The sequence below is a fragment of the Lissotriton helveticus genome, chromosome 5_1, assembly GCF_964261635.1.
Source record: "Lissotriton helveticus chromosome 5_1, aLisHel1.1, whole genome shotgun sequence".
NCBI classification, from domain to species: Eukaryota; Metazoa; Chordata; class Amphibia; order Caudata; family Salamandridae; genus Lissotriton; species Lissotriton helveticus.
This window is the reverse complement of record NC_136065.1, coordinates 1768700684-1768717733: the sequence shown is the minus strand read 5'-3', so window position 1 is coordinate 1768717733 and position 17050 is coordinate 1768700684. Positions and strand designations below refer to the sequence as shown.

The following is a 17050-nucleotide window of genomic DNA, read 5'->3' as shown; positions in this document are numbered from 1 at the left end:
CCCCCAAGAGCACTCAGATTTTGATTTGTGGGGTGTAAATGTTATATAAACGTTGCTGTGCAACAGACTAGCTTTGCTTATGTCAATATTGTATCCCATGGTGCACGAGTAACAATAATGAGGGCTGATGTACCTGGTGCAAATAATGTTGCTGTCTTATTTCACTGTAATTACAAAGACTAGTCAGGGAGGCAGTGCAACAAAAAGACTGCATCTCATTTAAGACCATTGCTGAATGTTTATAGATGGCAATCAAACTTCAGAGAAATTGCATTTACCTTCCCGATCAGGAAATATACAAGGGACTCTTTGGGAACAATCTGCTTGAGTTCTTCAAGTTCTCGTAATGCAGACTGCAGAAGAAGAGGAAAAGGAAAACGTTTTAGCAATACTAGGATGACTTCTTTATTCTAGGTAAATTCAATAATGTAGTTTATAACATGTTCAAGATAATTACACTGCTTTTTTAAGCAGTCTTCTCTTACCAGAAATATAGGCTTTTGAGCCTACAAACCTTAATAAAATTGATTCTTCAAAGTGTTGGCCCATGTATGGATCTCCTTAGCCATCCAAGAATATACAATTGAGGACATGAGATCTATTATATGCTTATTATATGCTTTAGTTCTGAGACCTCACCATGTAATAACATGTGGTCCCTTTAGGACCAGTTGGTTTCGTTTGTTAAACTCTCAAGCACAATCCTGGGTAGCTGTGGCTCTGAGCAGCAAGGCTTACACAAACAAGTGTACATTATTCAAACAGCACCAAAACAATTGAAGATATTGAGACATTCAAGGAAGCAGACACCAATTTATAAAAACAGATTGTATTTTTATGTATTTTTAGACACCATAACAAAATAGATCCATTGTAGTGTACTGGAGATACAGCAATGACAAGGTATAGTAAATATACACTTCTTCCCTTAATGGTGAAGCATTGGCAAATCCAACTAATATGATACTTTAAACCTTGTTTCAAGAAAACTTGGGTAATAGCACTGAGGTTAGTTTGAATTACTTTAGGTAACCAACTCACCCATCAAGCCAGTCAGGGGGACCAGCAAGGTCAACCAGAATAGTTCTCGAAAGTAGGAGCAGTCTTCAGTGAGTTCCATGTCCATTTATCCCTTTGCTGTAGGTTCCTATGGAGTTGTCCTTATGCAAGGGATACAGGATTCTGAAGATGCTGTAGATGCAATGCAGGAAGACCCCCGTTGGCCGCAAGTACTCCTCTATCCACAAGCATGGTGCGGCGGTCCTGACCAGAGGGGGTCGATGTCCCCCACAGGCCTCTTGGTCATGGCAATGGGCTACCAATCACCCCGTTACTGCGGGTCTTCTGGGTGATCAAGCTGTACTCCAGCGACTCTCCTGGGTCCTGCGAACTAAAGTGCAACCTGAAGTGTTGGGTACTGGCCTCTGGTGTTTCACGGCGACAAGACAACAGCATCTTGAAGATTTGGGCCACCAACTTGCCCCAGCAGGCTTCTTCAGCTGTTGTGGCCCTGTCCAATTGATCCTTGGAGTCTCTTGCTTCAGCTAGGGTCCAGAGAATACTTCTCCATGAGCAGGACACAGCAGGCACATCCCCATCTTTGCTAGCCACCAGGTTGAGTATATGTCGGTGCAGCCTCCATTTGCCTGTGCCTCGTTACAGCAGGCACAGGAAGCAGGGAAGTCCCATTCAAGTTCAGTCAAGATTGGAGGTCTAGGTGCCCTTTGTAAGACCAGAAAATGATCTCAGCGGCTACCAAGGGGGCTACACACCCCAGGAAAACCACCTTGGTAACTGGTTTCCCCTTCCATGGCCTTAGTGCCAGACTGTCAACCTAGACAATAGAGCAGCCCCTCTACCAAGTGTTACCCATTTGCCCTTCAAAAGCAGCTTCTCCTCTGAAGCTCACCTTTTAGGCTAACAGTGTGGCTTCCTGTAGCATGTTGGTAACACCTCTCGCCAGTGCAGGCTACCATGGTTACCTTCCATGGGAGTCATTAACACACCTCCCCAGGAGGGCAGAAAGTGGTCTCAGACTAACAACCATGTGCAACTGTTGAGGGCACTGGAGACTGAGGGCACTGGAGACTAAAGGCAACAAAGTGTCACCTTGCTTAAAGCGGACACTGCAACAAGTTACATTAATTTCGGCTTGAGAATCAAGTTGAGCTGCATGTAACAATTTGGCTGATGACTTACCAACTTTAGTCCCATCATTCAGGAGTGAGCACAGCTGAGGGATCAGCCTTCAACCCTCTGCTCGCCAATGGGGCAGCAAAGTCTTTCCACAGGAAAAACAACAGTTTCATGTTTTTAATATCTGGACATGTAAAAACCTGTCCTACTCATGGAATATGTTGCATACCGCAATCGGGCTCAGGAGGCCTTCCAGAGGGGTGACACATATTGCAGGGGAGGCTTGACTTTGCCATTGCTTCTAGTGTGTAATGCAGACTGGGAAACCTTTTTTTTTACCTGTGACAGACCCAGGGTGACACAACCAGTGTTGCAATCCCTGGAGTGACCTTCTAACTGTCATGCCCAGAGTATCCTTGGTACCATATACCAGGGACCTACAGGTAAGTTAGTTTATGCCAATTGGGTGTAAGCCAATTCAACATTTTTAGGGTCAGGGCACGGACATCAATTTCTGCTTGGCAGGCCGCAGTGCACTCTGAGTAGAAAAAACAGTAGCACCCATCCAAAACCTTGGGGGTGACCATAAAAAAGAAAACAATTATTTCCTTGCAACAATATTGTTTGAATAAAGTAGTGACAACTAAAACATCCGATAGAAGAAAGATGGACACCGGAATCTGCATTTACACAATGTGCCGGACAACCAACAAAAAACCTTATTTGTTCTTAGCTCCATTTAATTATTTAAATGCATTAATCGCTGAATTTGGTTTTGCATATTTTCAGGCTGCCTGAAAACTTTAGTTAAAACAACACTACAGAATATTGTGCAAATCTCTACGATTCACAGTTCTTTCAAATCTAGACTTGGGGTTGGTGATAGTCCTAGAGTTTAGATACTTCTTGCTCACTTCTTTTTCCTGTGTTATTTCATCGGAATAAAACCTCCTAATCAGATGGTCATTTTGAGTTGCGTGAATTGTCGGTCTTGAATATCCTGTGTGCTGTTCAACATGTGAAACGTTATGTTAAGCATTTTTGTTAATCTCATTCCTTTGGTTGTGTTCCGATATAATTAGAACATCTTTCAAATTCTTAAATTTAGAAGTGGGGGATGAGGGTGAAGAACAAGTTACTAACCTTCGGTAACGCTTTTTCTGGTGGATACAGTATCTGCCAGTGGATTCCTCACCTTGTGAATATCCCCTTGCGTCAACAACATTCGGAAATTCTTTTTGTAGCTTCGCGCCTACGAGGACGACGTCATAGAGGCTAGACACCGCGCGCGACTCCGCTGACGTCACCGACTCCATAATAGGCCCACGCCGCCGTGATGACATCAGTTCCGCCCTTTTTTCAGTGCCTTCGAGGCACACGGACAGACCGACGTCAGTAGTTTGAGTTTAAAATTACTTATACAGCGCACATACACCAGCGGTTTCTTGGCGCTAATAAGATAGATATATGCACAGTATACACAGTACACAAATGTCAAGATAACACACAGTGTGAAACCAAGCAGAAAAGCAATTGAAATAAAACTTCCTTCAACAATAAAAACATATTAACATCACAGTTACTCAGGTATAGAAGTGTGGACAAGGTGTGGCGGGTGGGTCAGTGAGGAATCCACAGGCAGATACTGTATCCACCGGAAAAAGCATTTCCTAAGGTAAGTAACTTGTTCTTCTGATGGATACATCTGCCAGTGGATTCCTCACCTTGTGAATAGATTCCCACAGCAGTCCCCACTCCCGGAGGAGGGTATCCACTCTCCTATACCAGAAAATCCTGGAGGACAGAACACGCAAAGTGGCCTTCCCTCCTCACTTCGGTATCCAAGCAGTAATGCTTCGCGAAAGTGTGGAGGGAGGCCCAAGTTGCCGCTTTACAAATGTCCTCAACAGGTACACCCCTAGACAAAGCAGATGTTGAAGGCTTTGCTCTAGTAGAATGGGCTCTTATACCCTCTGGAGGTTCCTTACCAGCCAGGGCGTAGCAGATCTTGATGCACAGTATTATCCATCTCGAAAGTGTGCGCTTGTGCAAAGCTCTTCCTTTTCTGCAACCAGCAAATCCAACAAACAGCTGGTCATCAACTTGATAGTCTTTTGTCCTATCAAGATAAAAGCTCACCGCCCTCTTAGGGTCCAGACGGTGAAGCCGCTCCTCCTCCTTGGAAGGGTGAGGGGGAGGATAGAAAGCAGGAAGGGTAATAGACTGTCCTAGATGGAAAGAAGTAACCACCTTAGGCAGAAAAGCAGCCCTGGTCCTAAGAACCATTCGTTCAGCATGAATGGTCAAGAATGGGGGCTTTGAACTAAAAGAAGCTCACTCACCCTCCTTGCCGAGGTAATTGCAACTAGGAAAAGCGTCTTAAAGGACAACAACCTCAAGGGACAATTATGTAAAAATTCAAAAGGAGAACCCATTAGAAAAGTAAGCACCAGATTAAAGTCCCATTGAGGCACAATAAAAGGAGTAGGAGGAAATTTATTTGTAAGGCCCTTCAGAAATCTTAAAACAATAGGAGATTTAAATTAGGAAGGCTGATCCGGCAGGCAGAGAAATGCCGACAAAGCCGAAAGATAACCTTTCACTGTAGCCACAGCAAACCCTTGCCGCGCTAAAGAAAGAGCAAATATAAGTATATCTGACAAACGAGCCCTCAAAGGGTCAATGGACTTCTCCCCAAACCAAGTCACACATTTAGACCATCTGTATGAATAGATTGACTTGGTGGAGTCACGCCTGGCCGATAGAATGACATGCACCACATCATGTGGGAGAGAAAAGGAATACAGGTTGCCCCGTTCAATCTCCAGGCATGAAGGTGTAAGGTCTGGAGGTGGGGGTGTAGAACCTGCCCCTCCATCTGGGAGAGGAGATCTGCCCTGAAAGGGAGACGGAGCGGCGGGCACGAGGAGAGGTGGAGAAGATCTGTGTACCACACCCTTCTTGGCCAATCCAGGGCGATCAATATAACTTGGGCCTGGTTTTGGCGAATCTTCCTCAGAACCCGATGAATCAAGGGTATGTTAGGAAACGCGTAAAGGAGTTGCGAGCCCCAACTCAACTGAAACGCGTCCCCCAAGGCTCCCTGCATCGAAACTGGAGGCTGCAGAATGACGGGCAGTAAGCATTCTCGCGAGTGGCGAACAGGTCCACCTGCGGAGTTCCCCCACGTCCGAAAGACGTGACAAACTACCTCTGGATGAAGCCTCCACTCGTGGTCGGCTGAGAACTGCCGACTGAGACTGTCTGCACGCACGTTTAGAACTCCGGCCAGATGATTTGCCATCAGACAAATCTGATGATCCTGAATCCAGGACCAGAGACGCAGAGCCTCTCTGCAGAGACACTGCGACCCTACCCCTCCCTGCTTGTTTACATACCACATCGCGGTGGTGTTGTCCGTCAGGACCTGAACCGACCGCCCGCGAAGGGAAGGGGGGGAAGGCCATGAGCGCCAGACGTATCGCCCGCAATTCCAGAAGGTTGATGTGAAGTAACCTTTCCTCTGGAGACCATAGACCCTTGATCTCCAGATCCCCCAGATGAGCACCCCACCCTAGAGTGGATGCATCCGTTATTACTGTGGCAACCGATGGAGGTAGTTGGAAAGGCTTTCCTTGAGACAGATTGCCCTCCACACTCCACCAAGACAGATCCGCTGCAGTTTCTCTGGAGATCCTGATGGACTCCCTGAGATCTCCGTTGTGTTGACACCACTGCCTGCGGAGGCACCACTGGAGTGCCCTCATATGCCAGCGTGCATGGTTGACCAACAGAATGGAAGCCATCAGACCGAGCAGACGAAGGACCTTCAGGACTGGAACGACAGCTCCATTGTGAAATAAAGGAATCATTTCCTGTATGTCGCGAATCCTTTGAGGTGGAGGGAATGCCCAACATACAGTTGTATCCAGTACTGCACCTATGAACAGGTTGTGCTGGGAGGGCACCAGGTGAGATTTGGGTACATTTATTGAAAAACCCAACCTGTACAACAACTGTGTTGTGACTTACAGATGATGGAGCACTTTCTCCGGAGATTCTGCTTTGATCAGCCAATTGTCCAGATAAGGGAATACCGGTACCCCTGACCTTCTGAGATGCGCAACCACCACTGCCATCACCTTGGTGAAGACTCGAGGCGCAGTAGTATGACCAAACGGAAGGACCGCAAACTGGTAGTGCTGCGATCCCACCGTAAAACAGAGATACTTCCTGTGCGACTTCAGAATGGGGATGTGGAAATACGCATCCTGCAAGTCGATCGACACCATCCAGTCTTCTTCCAGCAGCGCTTGAAGAACCTGCGCAAGGGTGAGCATCTTGAACTTCTCCTCAGGTAAAGGTTCAAGATCCTGAGATCCAGGATTGGACGAAGTCTACCATCCTTTTTGGGGATCAGGAAATACCGGGAGTAGCACCCCTGAACCCTCTCCTGCTCTGGAACCACCTCTATCCCACCCTTTCTGAACAGAGTCAGGACTTTTTCCTGCAAGAGCAGCAGGTGGTCCTCCGCACAAAAACCTTGGCAAGGAGGGTAATTGGGGGGAAATTCCCGAAAGGGAAGAGCATACCCATTCTCCACGAGATTGAGAACCCAAAGATCCGATGTAATCAATTTCCATCCTCGTAGAAAATGGGTAAGCTGCCCCCCCCCCCACTGGGCCCACATGATCCGGAATGGCGGATCTAGGGCTGCTTTGCTGTGGTGGCAGAGGGTTGGGAAGAGGTAGAGGAAGAGGAGGAGGAGGAGGCCTGACGACCTCTAGGACGAGCTCTTTGCCTGCCTCTGTACGACTTGTAGAGCGTTATTTGCTGCTGCTGCTGTTGTGGCTGCCTGTAGGTCCGAAAGGAAGACCTGCCAAAACCTCTGAACCTTTTCCCCGCAGTACCTCTGGACTGTAGGCCCAAAGATCTTGCTGTTGCTCTGCTGTCCTTGAACCTTTCTAAAGCAGCATCAGCCTTCTTTCCAAACAATCCTGACCCATCAAAGGGCAAATCCATCAAGGCAGCTTGGACATCTGCAGAGAATTCAGAAGATTTAAGCCATGCCGCTCTTCTTGTGGCCACTGAAGAACCCATCACTCTTGCTACCGAGTCAGCAGTGTCCAGACCACTCTGAATGACCTGTCTAGCAGCAGCCTGAGTGTCAGTAATCACCTCTTGAAAATCCTTCCTATCCTCCTCAGGAAGTTTTGGAACCAGCTGTTTGACTGAATCCATCAATGCATGGATATAGCGTCCCATACGACAAGTAGCATTAGTCGATTTGAGCGCCATGCTTGCTGAGGAAAATACTTTTTTTGCAGCCTGGTCCTGCTTCTTTGATTCTTTATCCCCAGGAACCTGTGGAAAAGCGCCCGCAGATTTTTTCGAGAAGGCCGCCTGCACAACCAAGCTCTCTGGTAAGGGGTGCGTGGATAAAAAGTCCGGGTCACCAGGCGCCACCCTGTACCTTCTCGCAACCACCCTCGAAAGAGCAGGGGCTGTAAGCGGTCTTTTCCAAACTTCAGATATAGGCTCCGCCAAAGCATCATTGAAAGGGAGCATAGGCTCGACCACAGAGTTAGGTGAATGAAGGACCTCTGTCAGTATATTAGCTTTATACTCTGCAGTAGGAAGTGTTATATTCAACAAGTCTGCAGCCTTCCTTATAAGCAAGTGATAAGGTGTCACATCCTTAGAAGGGGCGTCACATCCTTAGAAGGGGCGTCACATCCTTAGAAGGGGCGTCAGAAACAGAGGCCAAATCCCAATCAGGCTGCCTGTAGGTCCGAAAAGAAGACCTGCCAAAACCTCTGAACCTTTTCCCCGCAGTACCTCTGGACTGTAGGCCCAAAGATCTTGCTGTTGCTCTGCTGTCCTTGAACCTTTCTAAAGCAGCATCAGCCTTCTTTCCAAACAATCCTGACCCATCAAAGGGCAAATCCATCAAGGCAGCTTGGACATCTGCAGAGAATTCAGAAGATTTAAGCCATGCCGCTCTTCTTGTGGCCACTGAAGAACCCATCACTCTTGCTACAGAGTCAGCAGTGTCCAGACCACTCTGAATGACCTGTCTAGCAGCAGCCTGAGTGTCAGTAATCACCTCTTGAAAATCCTTCCTATCCTCCTCAGGAAGTTTTGGAACCAGCTGTTTGACTGAATCCATCAATGCATGGATATAGCGTCCCATACGACAAGTAGCATTAGTCGATTTGAGCGCCATGCTTGCTGAGGAAAATACTTTTTTTGCAGCCTGGTCCTGCTTCTTTGATTCTTTATCCCCAGGAACCTGTGGAAAAGCGCCCGCAGATTTTTTCCGAGAAGGCCGCCTGCACAACCAAGCTCTCTGGTAAGGGGTGCGTGGATAAAAAGTCCGGGTCACCAGGCGCCACCCTGTACCTTCTCGCAACCACCCTCGAAAGAGCAGGGGCTGTAAGCGGTCTTTTCCAAACTTCAGATATAGGCTCCGCCAAAGCATCATTGAAAGGGAGCATAGGCTCGACCACAGAGTTAGGTGAATGAAGGACCTCTGTCAGTATATTAGCTTTATACTCTGCAGTAGGAAGTGTTATATTCAACAAGTCTGCAGCCTTCCTTATAAGCAAGTGATAAGGTGTCACATCCTTCGAAGGGGCGTCAGAAACAGAGGCCAAATCCCAATCAGGAGACGGCTCAAGACCACTAGCCTCTCTCAGATCATCGTAAAGATCCCCTGAATCCTGCAGCTCACCCTCTTCCATTTCTGCATCACGGTACATCTGCTCTTCCAGAAGTCTCTGTGCCTCACACCTCGACCTCTCTTTCATGAATGAAGTCGACGGATCCGGAATCGACTCCGTCGGAGCCGGCGTCGAGCCCGAAGCCGGAGGACCAGACTGCTGAACACGAGGACGGTTTGGATTCACCAACGGCGTAGAGGGTGTCGGCGTCGAAGGTCTTGGCATCGAAGGCTTCGGCGGCGGCGAGAAAAGCGGAGTCGGAGCCGGCATGAATGGCATAAAAGGCGCAGGAGCGTAAGTCTGGGGGACACCCAGATTGTATGCTAATGGACCCGTGGGACCAACAGGTGCACCAGAGGGGTACATAGCACTTGAATACACTCCATACATAGCATTCGGGAACTGAGTAGGGTCCTGACCTGGAGCAGGAAAAGCTGGATAAGAGCCCACAGGTTGCTCTCGAGGGAGCGGAGTCTTCTCGACTTCGACCTCCACCTCAGGCTAGTGCACCGGGGTCGACGAACCCGCAGGCAACTGAGCCTCCTCTCCTTCTCCCTCACCCTCCTGATCAGAATAATGAGTCGGAGCTGGAGAAGGATTCGACAACGGCTTCGGTGAATGAACAGGCGAATTCACAGGCAAAGCCTCACCCTCAGAGACTTGAACCGCCGGAGCCGGAGTCTCCACATCCTGGCGAAGCAACTTCACCTGCGACTTCGGTCTCGAGCCCTTCCGAGAGTGAGGGCGAGACTCATGAGACCTCTTCTTGTGCTTGAAGATGACCTCGAGTGCGAATTCGAGCGAGACCTCGACCTCGAACGTCGAGTCTGTGACCTCGACCTCTTCTTGTCCTTCCTGCTCTTCAACTTGGCAACAAGGAGCTTTGCCTCCCTCTCACGGAGAGCCTTGGGATTCATTTTCTTACAGGAAGAACCTTCCTCGATGTCATGATCCGAACTCAAACACCAAACGCAGCACTCGTGTGGATCCGTAATTGACATCATCTTGACGCACTCTCCGCAGGGCTTGAATCCAGTCTTCTTCGTGGACATCTCGACACAAATAAGCAAGAGGACACAGAAAAGAAAAAAACAGTAACAAAGTTACTAACAGCTACAGAGGATCCCTCAAAACCGTTGGCGTCGATGACGCGGAAAAAAGGGAACTGATGTCATCACGTCGGTGTGGGCCTATTATGGAGTCGGTGACGTCAGCGGAGTCACGCCCGGTGTCGTACCTCTGACGTGGTCCACGTCGGCGCGAAGGTACAAAAAGAATTTCCGAATGTTGCTGACGCAAGGGGATATTCACAAGGTGAGGAATCCACTGGCAGATGTATCCATCAGAAGTAGGAGTTTCACATTAAGTCCAACTTTCCGAGGCTGTTGGTAAGGTTGCTAATTCTCTCCTTTTGCGTATTCAGTAATCTTTTAAAGGGACTCCTTTAACTTTCTCTTCCTCGGATGAACAAGTGGAGCCTCACTAGCTTCTCTACTGGGAATGTTTGCCCCACATGTGGTTACAACCTTGTATCTGGGGATTCTGTGATGTGATGGGCCTCAGAGACAGGACAACACTGCTGCTTGAGTAAATGGCAGTGCATTTCAACTCCCTTCCTAAGCACGTAGCTCCTGCAGTAACAAAAGGGAATGTTTTTCTTGCTTGGTTCAACTGATATATCAGACAAGAGTTTAGTGATGTCCTGGTCCATGGATGCTGTCTCAGGTTTCTCCTTACTGCTATTTCTGTGTGATGTCTTTTGGGGAACAGCAGGACTGGTAAGGACTATAAAGTGAGTGAATGCTTGTATGATTGAGGAGACCTTGCTCCTAGATGACCTTAGACAACATTCAGGCCGGAGGACTCTCCAAAAGTACACTAAAGATACCATTACAATCTATAAATACATATCTGATATTTTTCACAGGATGGAAAAGCCAAATTTCGAAGTCAAACTAATTTTCCCAGCTTATTTATCACTACCACATCCACTCCTCTCAAATTGAGGGAGTAATTGCATGTGTCCATGAACAAGTTGGTGCTTTAAGACTTCATAAAACTAATGATATAGCAGTAAGGCTCAGTTCATTATGAGATTTCATACCCTTAATTGCCAGAAATGTTGGGGTAATCAAACATTTTACACTGGTCATTGGAGGAATTCCCGAATTGACGTGAATCCAGGAAGTCTACCTGAACGTGCTCTCGTACTCTATTCTAGTCATGGACGGCTAGGTAAGAGTTCCTAAAAATGTCCGCCTTGTTGTAGTATCCTGAATGCCAGGTTAGGTGTTAGAGCACGAACAGGAAATCCAGCCATGAACCAGCAGGTAATAATTAACACAAAAAAATTGAAGTAATAAGGTAGAAAGTCTTCCGATCAGCTAGCACGCCACCAGCACCAGACACACACTGATCCAACAGAGTTAGAATCTAGAACTTCAGCACAAGATGCAACAATGAACATCATAAGGACACAGCCAAAATACACAACCAAAGAAGAGTTATGCAAAGAAAGACAAGAAACTAAAATGCATAAGCAAAATTATTAAATCTGCAGGGTACAACATCTACCATCTCTATAAACAAATGCAAAAAGAACAATTGATGGACAGAATGCAGAACAATGTCATACATTCACCCCAGACGTGGGTCCCTTGCTCACTAAGCCACTGGAGTCAAGCTATCCTGGCTGAAGACGGCTTATAGCCAGACACCCGTCCTAGGATGCTTGATTCCGGTCCAGGAAAGACATGGCTTGGCAGTTCTGGATGGACTGTTCCCATGAGGCATAGGGTCAAGACTGATTTGCATATGGCCATGTCTGAACTGGGGTGGCTTGGTGAGCAAAATAACGATGGATTAAACCCAGATCTGTGGCTGGGGGTGAATGTTTTGCCATTGTGCAACATTCCGTCCATCATCTTGTGTGTTATACATTCACCCCAGTACAGAGATCTGAACAATGGATTTAACCCAGATCTCTTGACTGGGGTGAATGTATGATCAGGGCTCGACAAATCCACTCGACCCCTCGCATTTGCGAGGTAAATAGTATGAGGTCGAGCTATTTTTAAGTCCTACTCGCCCTTTCTGGCGAGTAGGAAAACATACTAATTTTTGTCCTCAGTGTTTGAAAACGGAGCAAATGTGACAAGATAACAAGATTTAAAGGCATTTTTATTGCTCACAAAGCAAATGAGCAATAAAGATGCCTTTAAATCTTGCTATCTTGTCACATTTGCTCCGCTTTCAGAGACGGAGGTCAAGTATGTTCCGGTTAGGTCGAGGAGTTTTTTGAAAGCACTAGACCTGCAGGACTAGTACCATTTTTCAGATTTGTAGAGCCCTGATGATTTATTTAGCATTCTGTCCATCATTTGTTTGCGTATCACATCTCGATAAACAAGGCAGTTAGAATACGCAAACCAGTGCAGTTCCTAATCAATAATGTTTTGGCAACTTGGAATTTCTATCTCTATTTCAGCACTTTGCAAGATAAGACCGCAGTGACTTAAGATGCCAGCATTAAGGGTTTTCTCACTACCAACACAAACATGCCTACTACTACTGGATGAAGCATCTTCCTGTAGAACTATTGAATTTACCTTTGTTTACGGATTATCTGGTACAGACTCTACCTAGCTGTAGATGCCTTACCTTAGAATTATTCCAGGAGCCAGACTGAATCTGGCAGGTGGCCTTGTTCAGCTCCGCATGGCGTCGTCCGCACGGAAGCGAAGTGCACATTGCCTGTAAAGGCACCACCCAGGTGTGCTGATGTCAGCACTTTGTTTGCGACTTTCCGTGCCAAAAGACCGGAGTCACGAAGAACACTGACCACTGGTGTATAAAATCTAGGGCCCTGAAAGGTGAAACATCCATAAGTCTATAATCCGTTCCCAGATCGGGGAGGATGGGTGTGTCGGTGAGGAATCTGCAGCTAGATTAGACTCTACAAGATAAGAAACTATTGAAGGTAAGTAACTTGTTCATCTGATAGAGACTTCTAGCCGCAGATTCCTTATCTTAGAATAGATATCTCCCAGAGGTGGGGTTCCGGAACAAATTCACATTAGAAAGTCCTGTAGGACCTAAAGGCCAGAGTGCCCATTCCCAAGGACCGGACTATCCAGGAGTAGTGCTTAGTAAAAGTAAGCAGAGATGCCCACGTTGCTGCCTGGCAGCTGTCCAAGACCAGAACTAAGTGTACTAACCTAAACCTACTTCTGCTGCCAGCACCCTTTCTATGGTCCCTTGGCCGAGCGAGCCTCTACTTCCTGGCTCAAGTGGGTGGCATGGGTGGAGGGGTATTCGTAAACGGGAGGGAGTAGCCCCTTTGGGCAATCTGGAGAACCCAGCAGTTGGATGTTATCGCCCTCCAGTGGTGCACATCATAGGGTATCTTGCCTCTCCCACTGGGTGCTCCTGATGTTCAGATAGCAAATAAAGATGCTTGAAGCTGCCGCCGGCTGCTGGTGGGCTGGTCTAACTGCTGGCTACCTGATCCACTAGGTCTGTGGATACTACATCCTTAGCCATGCAAAGGCTGGGAAGCTTGCGTGCCATGGTGGATGGGCAGATAGAGATGTGGCTGAAAGCCCCATTCCGTGGCCACTTAAGGAGCAAGAGGTGGACTGGGGTAGTGAGGGGCCATGGAAAGGCCCAAGAACGTGGTTATAGCTCTGCTGTCCTTGAAGCACTCCAGCGCTGACACCACCTTTTCTACAAAGAGACGGGAGCCATCAAAGGGAATCATGATCAGCGAAGCTTGAACATCTCCCAAAAAGCAAGTGATTCTCAACCTGGTGTGGAGTCTAAGGGCCACAGATGACGAAACCGCTTAGTGAGCCGGTCGTGTTCAGCCCACAGCAAATCGCGAATTTAGCTGCGTCTTTCCCGTCAGCAATAACTTGGGAGAGTATGGCTCTGGCCTGCTCCGCGACCATAGGCGGCACCTGCGCAACTGAATCCGAAGCTGTGTGGTTGTATTGGCTCAAAAGACATGTGGTGTTCACCAATCGCAGTGCCAGGCTGGTGGAAAAAAACATCTTCTTGCCCAATGAATCCAGCCATTTGGATTCCCAGTCTGGTGCAGTGTTAGGGAATGCGCCAGTATTTACTCTAGATGTGGAGGCTTGGACCACCAAAATTGCTGTGGTAGGGTATGTGGTGAGGAAATTGGGGTCCCATTGGCTGGGGTGATGGCAGGCAATTGTCCTGTGCAGGACGTCCGCAAGAGCTTTATTAAATGGGAGAAGCGGTTCTTAAGGTCTGACTCCCGGCTATAGAACCTACGTCAAAACATTAGTTTTAGCAATACGACACCATAGAAACTAAGTTTCCCTCCTCTGTAGCCTCGACAGGATAAGAGACCAAGCCAGTATCTGTGGTGGTGTCCATTCTACTGGCATCGCTAAATTCTCACACCAGCTGTCCTCATTGGGTCTAGGGGCTGTTATTCCCCTAAAGGGCCTGTGGCCCCTCCCAATCTACCCCAAGTCCTAGCCCACTGGAATAGCGCTCAGGCTCTAGTTTGGTGGGAATGGCTCAAGTCTGTGTTGGACGATGCCCATCCAGTTCAGTATTGGAACCAGAGAGAATGGGGATGTCAACAGTGGGGTTGGCACCAAGGAAGGTGATGCAGCATCGGTCTGGATCCATCCATGGTACAAAGGGCCCAACTGGCACCAGGGCAAACCTGTAGGCGGAAAACTTGTATGAGCCCCTCCCAAACCCACATGCCGGAGGGAGTGCCAGCGGGGTCGGGCCACCCAACTATGAGGTGCATGGCCACATAATACTCACGGAGTTCGGGGGTTTGTTCTGGCTCCAGTAAACTATTGGAGGTGTGGAGACAGCACAAGTGCAGGCTCGACTGCGGAGCCAGCCCTCTAATGCCTAACTTCCCTCGTCTCGTCAGATGACTTTCATGGACAGGGTGCAGTCGACGACCTCTTCAACTTCCGGTTTTCTATTTTTTTGTGGGACTACTTGAATGGGACGACTTTGACAAAGACTGATGGCTTTGCGATCGATCCTGGGACCTTCCTCTCGACTGTGATCAAGACCTTTGCACGTCGCATGTCTAGCGGCAAGAGGTTTGAGGGATCACTCCCTCAAAGCCTTGGGGTGCATGGCACGACATTCAATGCAGTTCTTGGCATTGTGGTTGTACCAGAGACACCAGAGGTAGATGAGTTGTGGGTTTGTCACTGACATTTGCTGGTGACAGGTGCCACAGGGCTTAAAACCAGTCTACCTCATCGACATCCCTGCAACACCAGGAGAAAATGTCTCAAAAAACCTTCGACTAAAGGTCGAAAAAGGTCAGTCAACAAGTGACTGGAGGTAGTTCTTCTTCAGATCTCTGTTGACTGGCGCAGAAAGAAAAACTGATGTCAGTACGCTGGAGTAGTGCATATTCAGGCACTGCAAACGTCACTTTCAGTGTGGATGACGCCACATGCAGCAGAACACCACCACCTAACAGTGTGCAGGATTACGGTTCATGAAAAATTTCCAAATATAGCATGCTGCCTAGGATAATTCTAAGGTAAGGAATCTGTGGCTAGAAGTCTCGACCAGATGAATACTACACTAGCAAGAGCACTGTCACCAAATACAAATACATTTCGCTGGTTGTCAATCCCTGGAGCACAAGAGTCCAAACTTGTATTTTGCAGTACAGCTTTATCAGAGACTCTTATATCTACTCCAGAGACATGCCTGAAATCTCTTCTAGCTACACATCAAAAATCCTTTTTAGCAACCATCTACTCCTCAATCTAGAAAACAAACAAGCTGGCCTCTGTTTGCAACCATTACATTGCATTTAGAGAGTCACCTGCCGTCTTTCAACATAACAGACCTCCTTGAAACTTTGACCCCCTTCTGACCCGGTACTCTGCCTCTTTCATTTAAAAAGGAAGCCAGCACTCATATCCTCCAGCTGGAAAAGTTTGGGGCCAAGTCCAGGACCAGGAGTGTAGCGAGTGGTGAGACTACACTCCCCAGGGTCCTTTGCGACCAGCTACGCCGCCGCACACCACGGACGTCATCAGAGCGCCAGGAGGCGCTTACTAAAGAGCCCATGGGCTCCCACAGCGCCGGGACGCGCTTCTGACCCGGTAATCGGCCTCATTCGTTTAAAAAGGAAGCCAGCACTCAAATCCTCCTGCGGGAAAAGTTAGGGGCCAAGTCCAGGACCGGGAGCGTAGCGAGTGGTGAGACTAAACTCCCCAGGGACCTTTGCGGCCAGCCACGCCGCCGCACACCGCGGACGTCATCAGAGCGCCAGGAGGCGTGTACTAAAGAGCCCAGGGGCTCCCGCAGCGCGGGACGCGCGCGCTAGGGCGGGCCCGTCTGCGCCCGTCAGACTGACAGAGGCCGGGGTGGGCCACATTTCTTATGTTCACTACCAAGGTACTGTGTAACTAAAGATAATGTGAAATACATTTAGGGCATATACCTGGATGCAACGCTGGAGTCTAGTACCATTGACCTGGACTGTATTTTGGACTCATTGTAAAGGTTTAGTATTTAGCCATATATTGCTGCTTTGTAATTAACTATAAGTATTTCTCATTCTGCTCCATATAAAAACTGCGGTGCCTGCGATTAGTGCGTGACTGCCCAAGTATGGGGAAAAGAAAAACAATGTCCGCACAGACTAAGAAGCCGACAAAAAAAGGAGAACATTCACGCCAGTCGTTACTTAGTTATTTGACTGGAGCCGTAGGTGCAATAGAGCGACAAATTACCACAGTGGAAGAGGCTTTAAAACCAGGGGCAGATGAAACCATCATAGTGAAAGCGAGTTCTGATACTCATGTTTTACAGAGCAGTAAGCAGGATAAAAACGGCTGTGTGGTTAATATATCAGATCATTTATCATGTAGCGAGCAGGACTTTGAGTTGCAGCTTCAACCCCCAAACAAGCGTGCACGAAACCAGAGTGAGTGTTATATTACCACTGAGGATGAGGTCATAGATACCACTGTACCAGAGAGGCTTTCACCCAGAAGGTGTAAAAGGCCTGCTAAAAGGACAAAGTCAACATCAGTGAATATAACGGAAATCTGAGAAAAATCGATACTTAGTACCAATATGTGTATGCAGAGTGAGGTAGGGAAATTAAAAGTAAAACTGGATGACTTGGACAACTTGATTAAGGACAGTCTAGGTAGCCT

General features: G+C 47.8%; 1 protein-coding gene across 3 annotated transcripts in view; it reads right to left on the bottom strand.

Annotated features, from left to right (window-relative positions):
• Window positions 1-17050, bottom strand: part of CDC27 (cell division cycle 27) — a 1228661-nt gene that overhangs the window by 135438 nt on the left and 1076173 nt on the right. For all 3 annotated transcript variants that reach the window (XM_078645032.1, XM_078645031.1, XM_078645033.1), the window contains exon 17: window positions 279-353. In XM_078645032.1, coding sequence (XP_078501158.1) covers window positions 279-353 — 75 coding nt within the window. The remainder of the gene's footprint in view (window positions 1-278; window positions 354-17050) is intronic.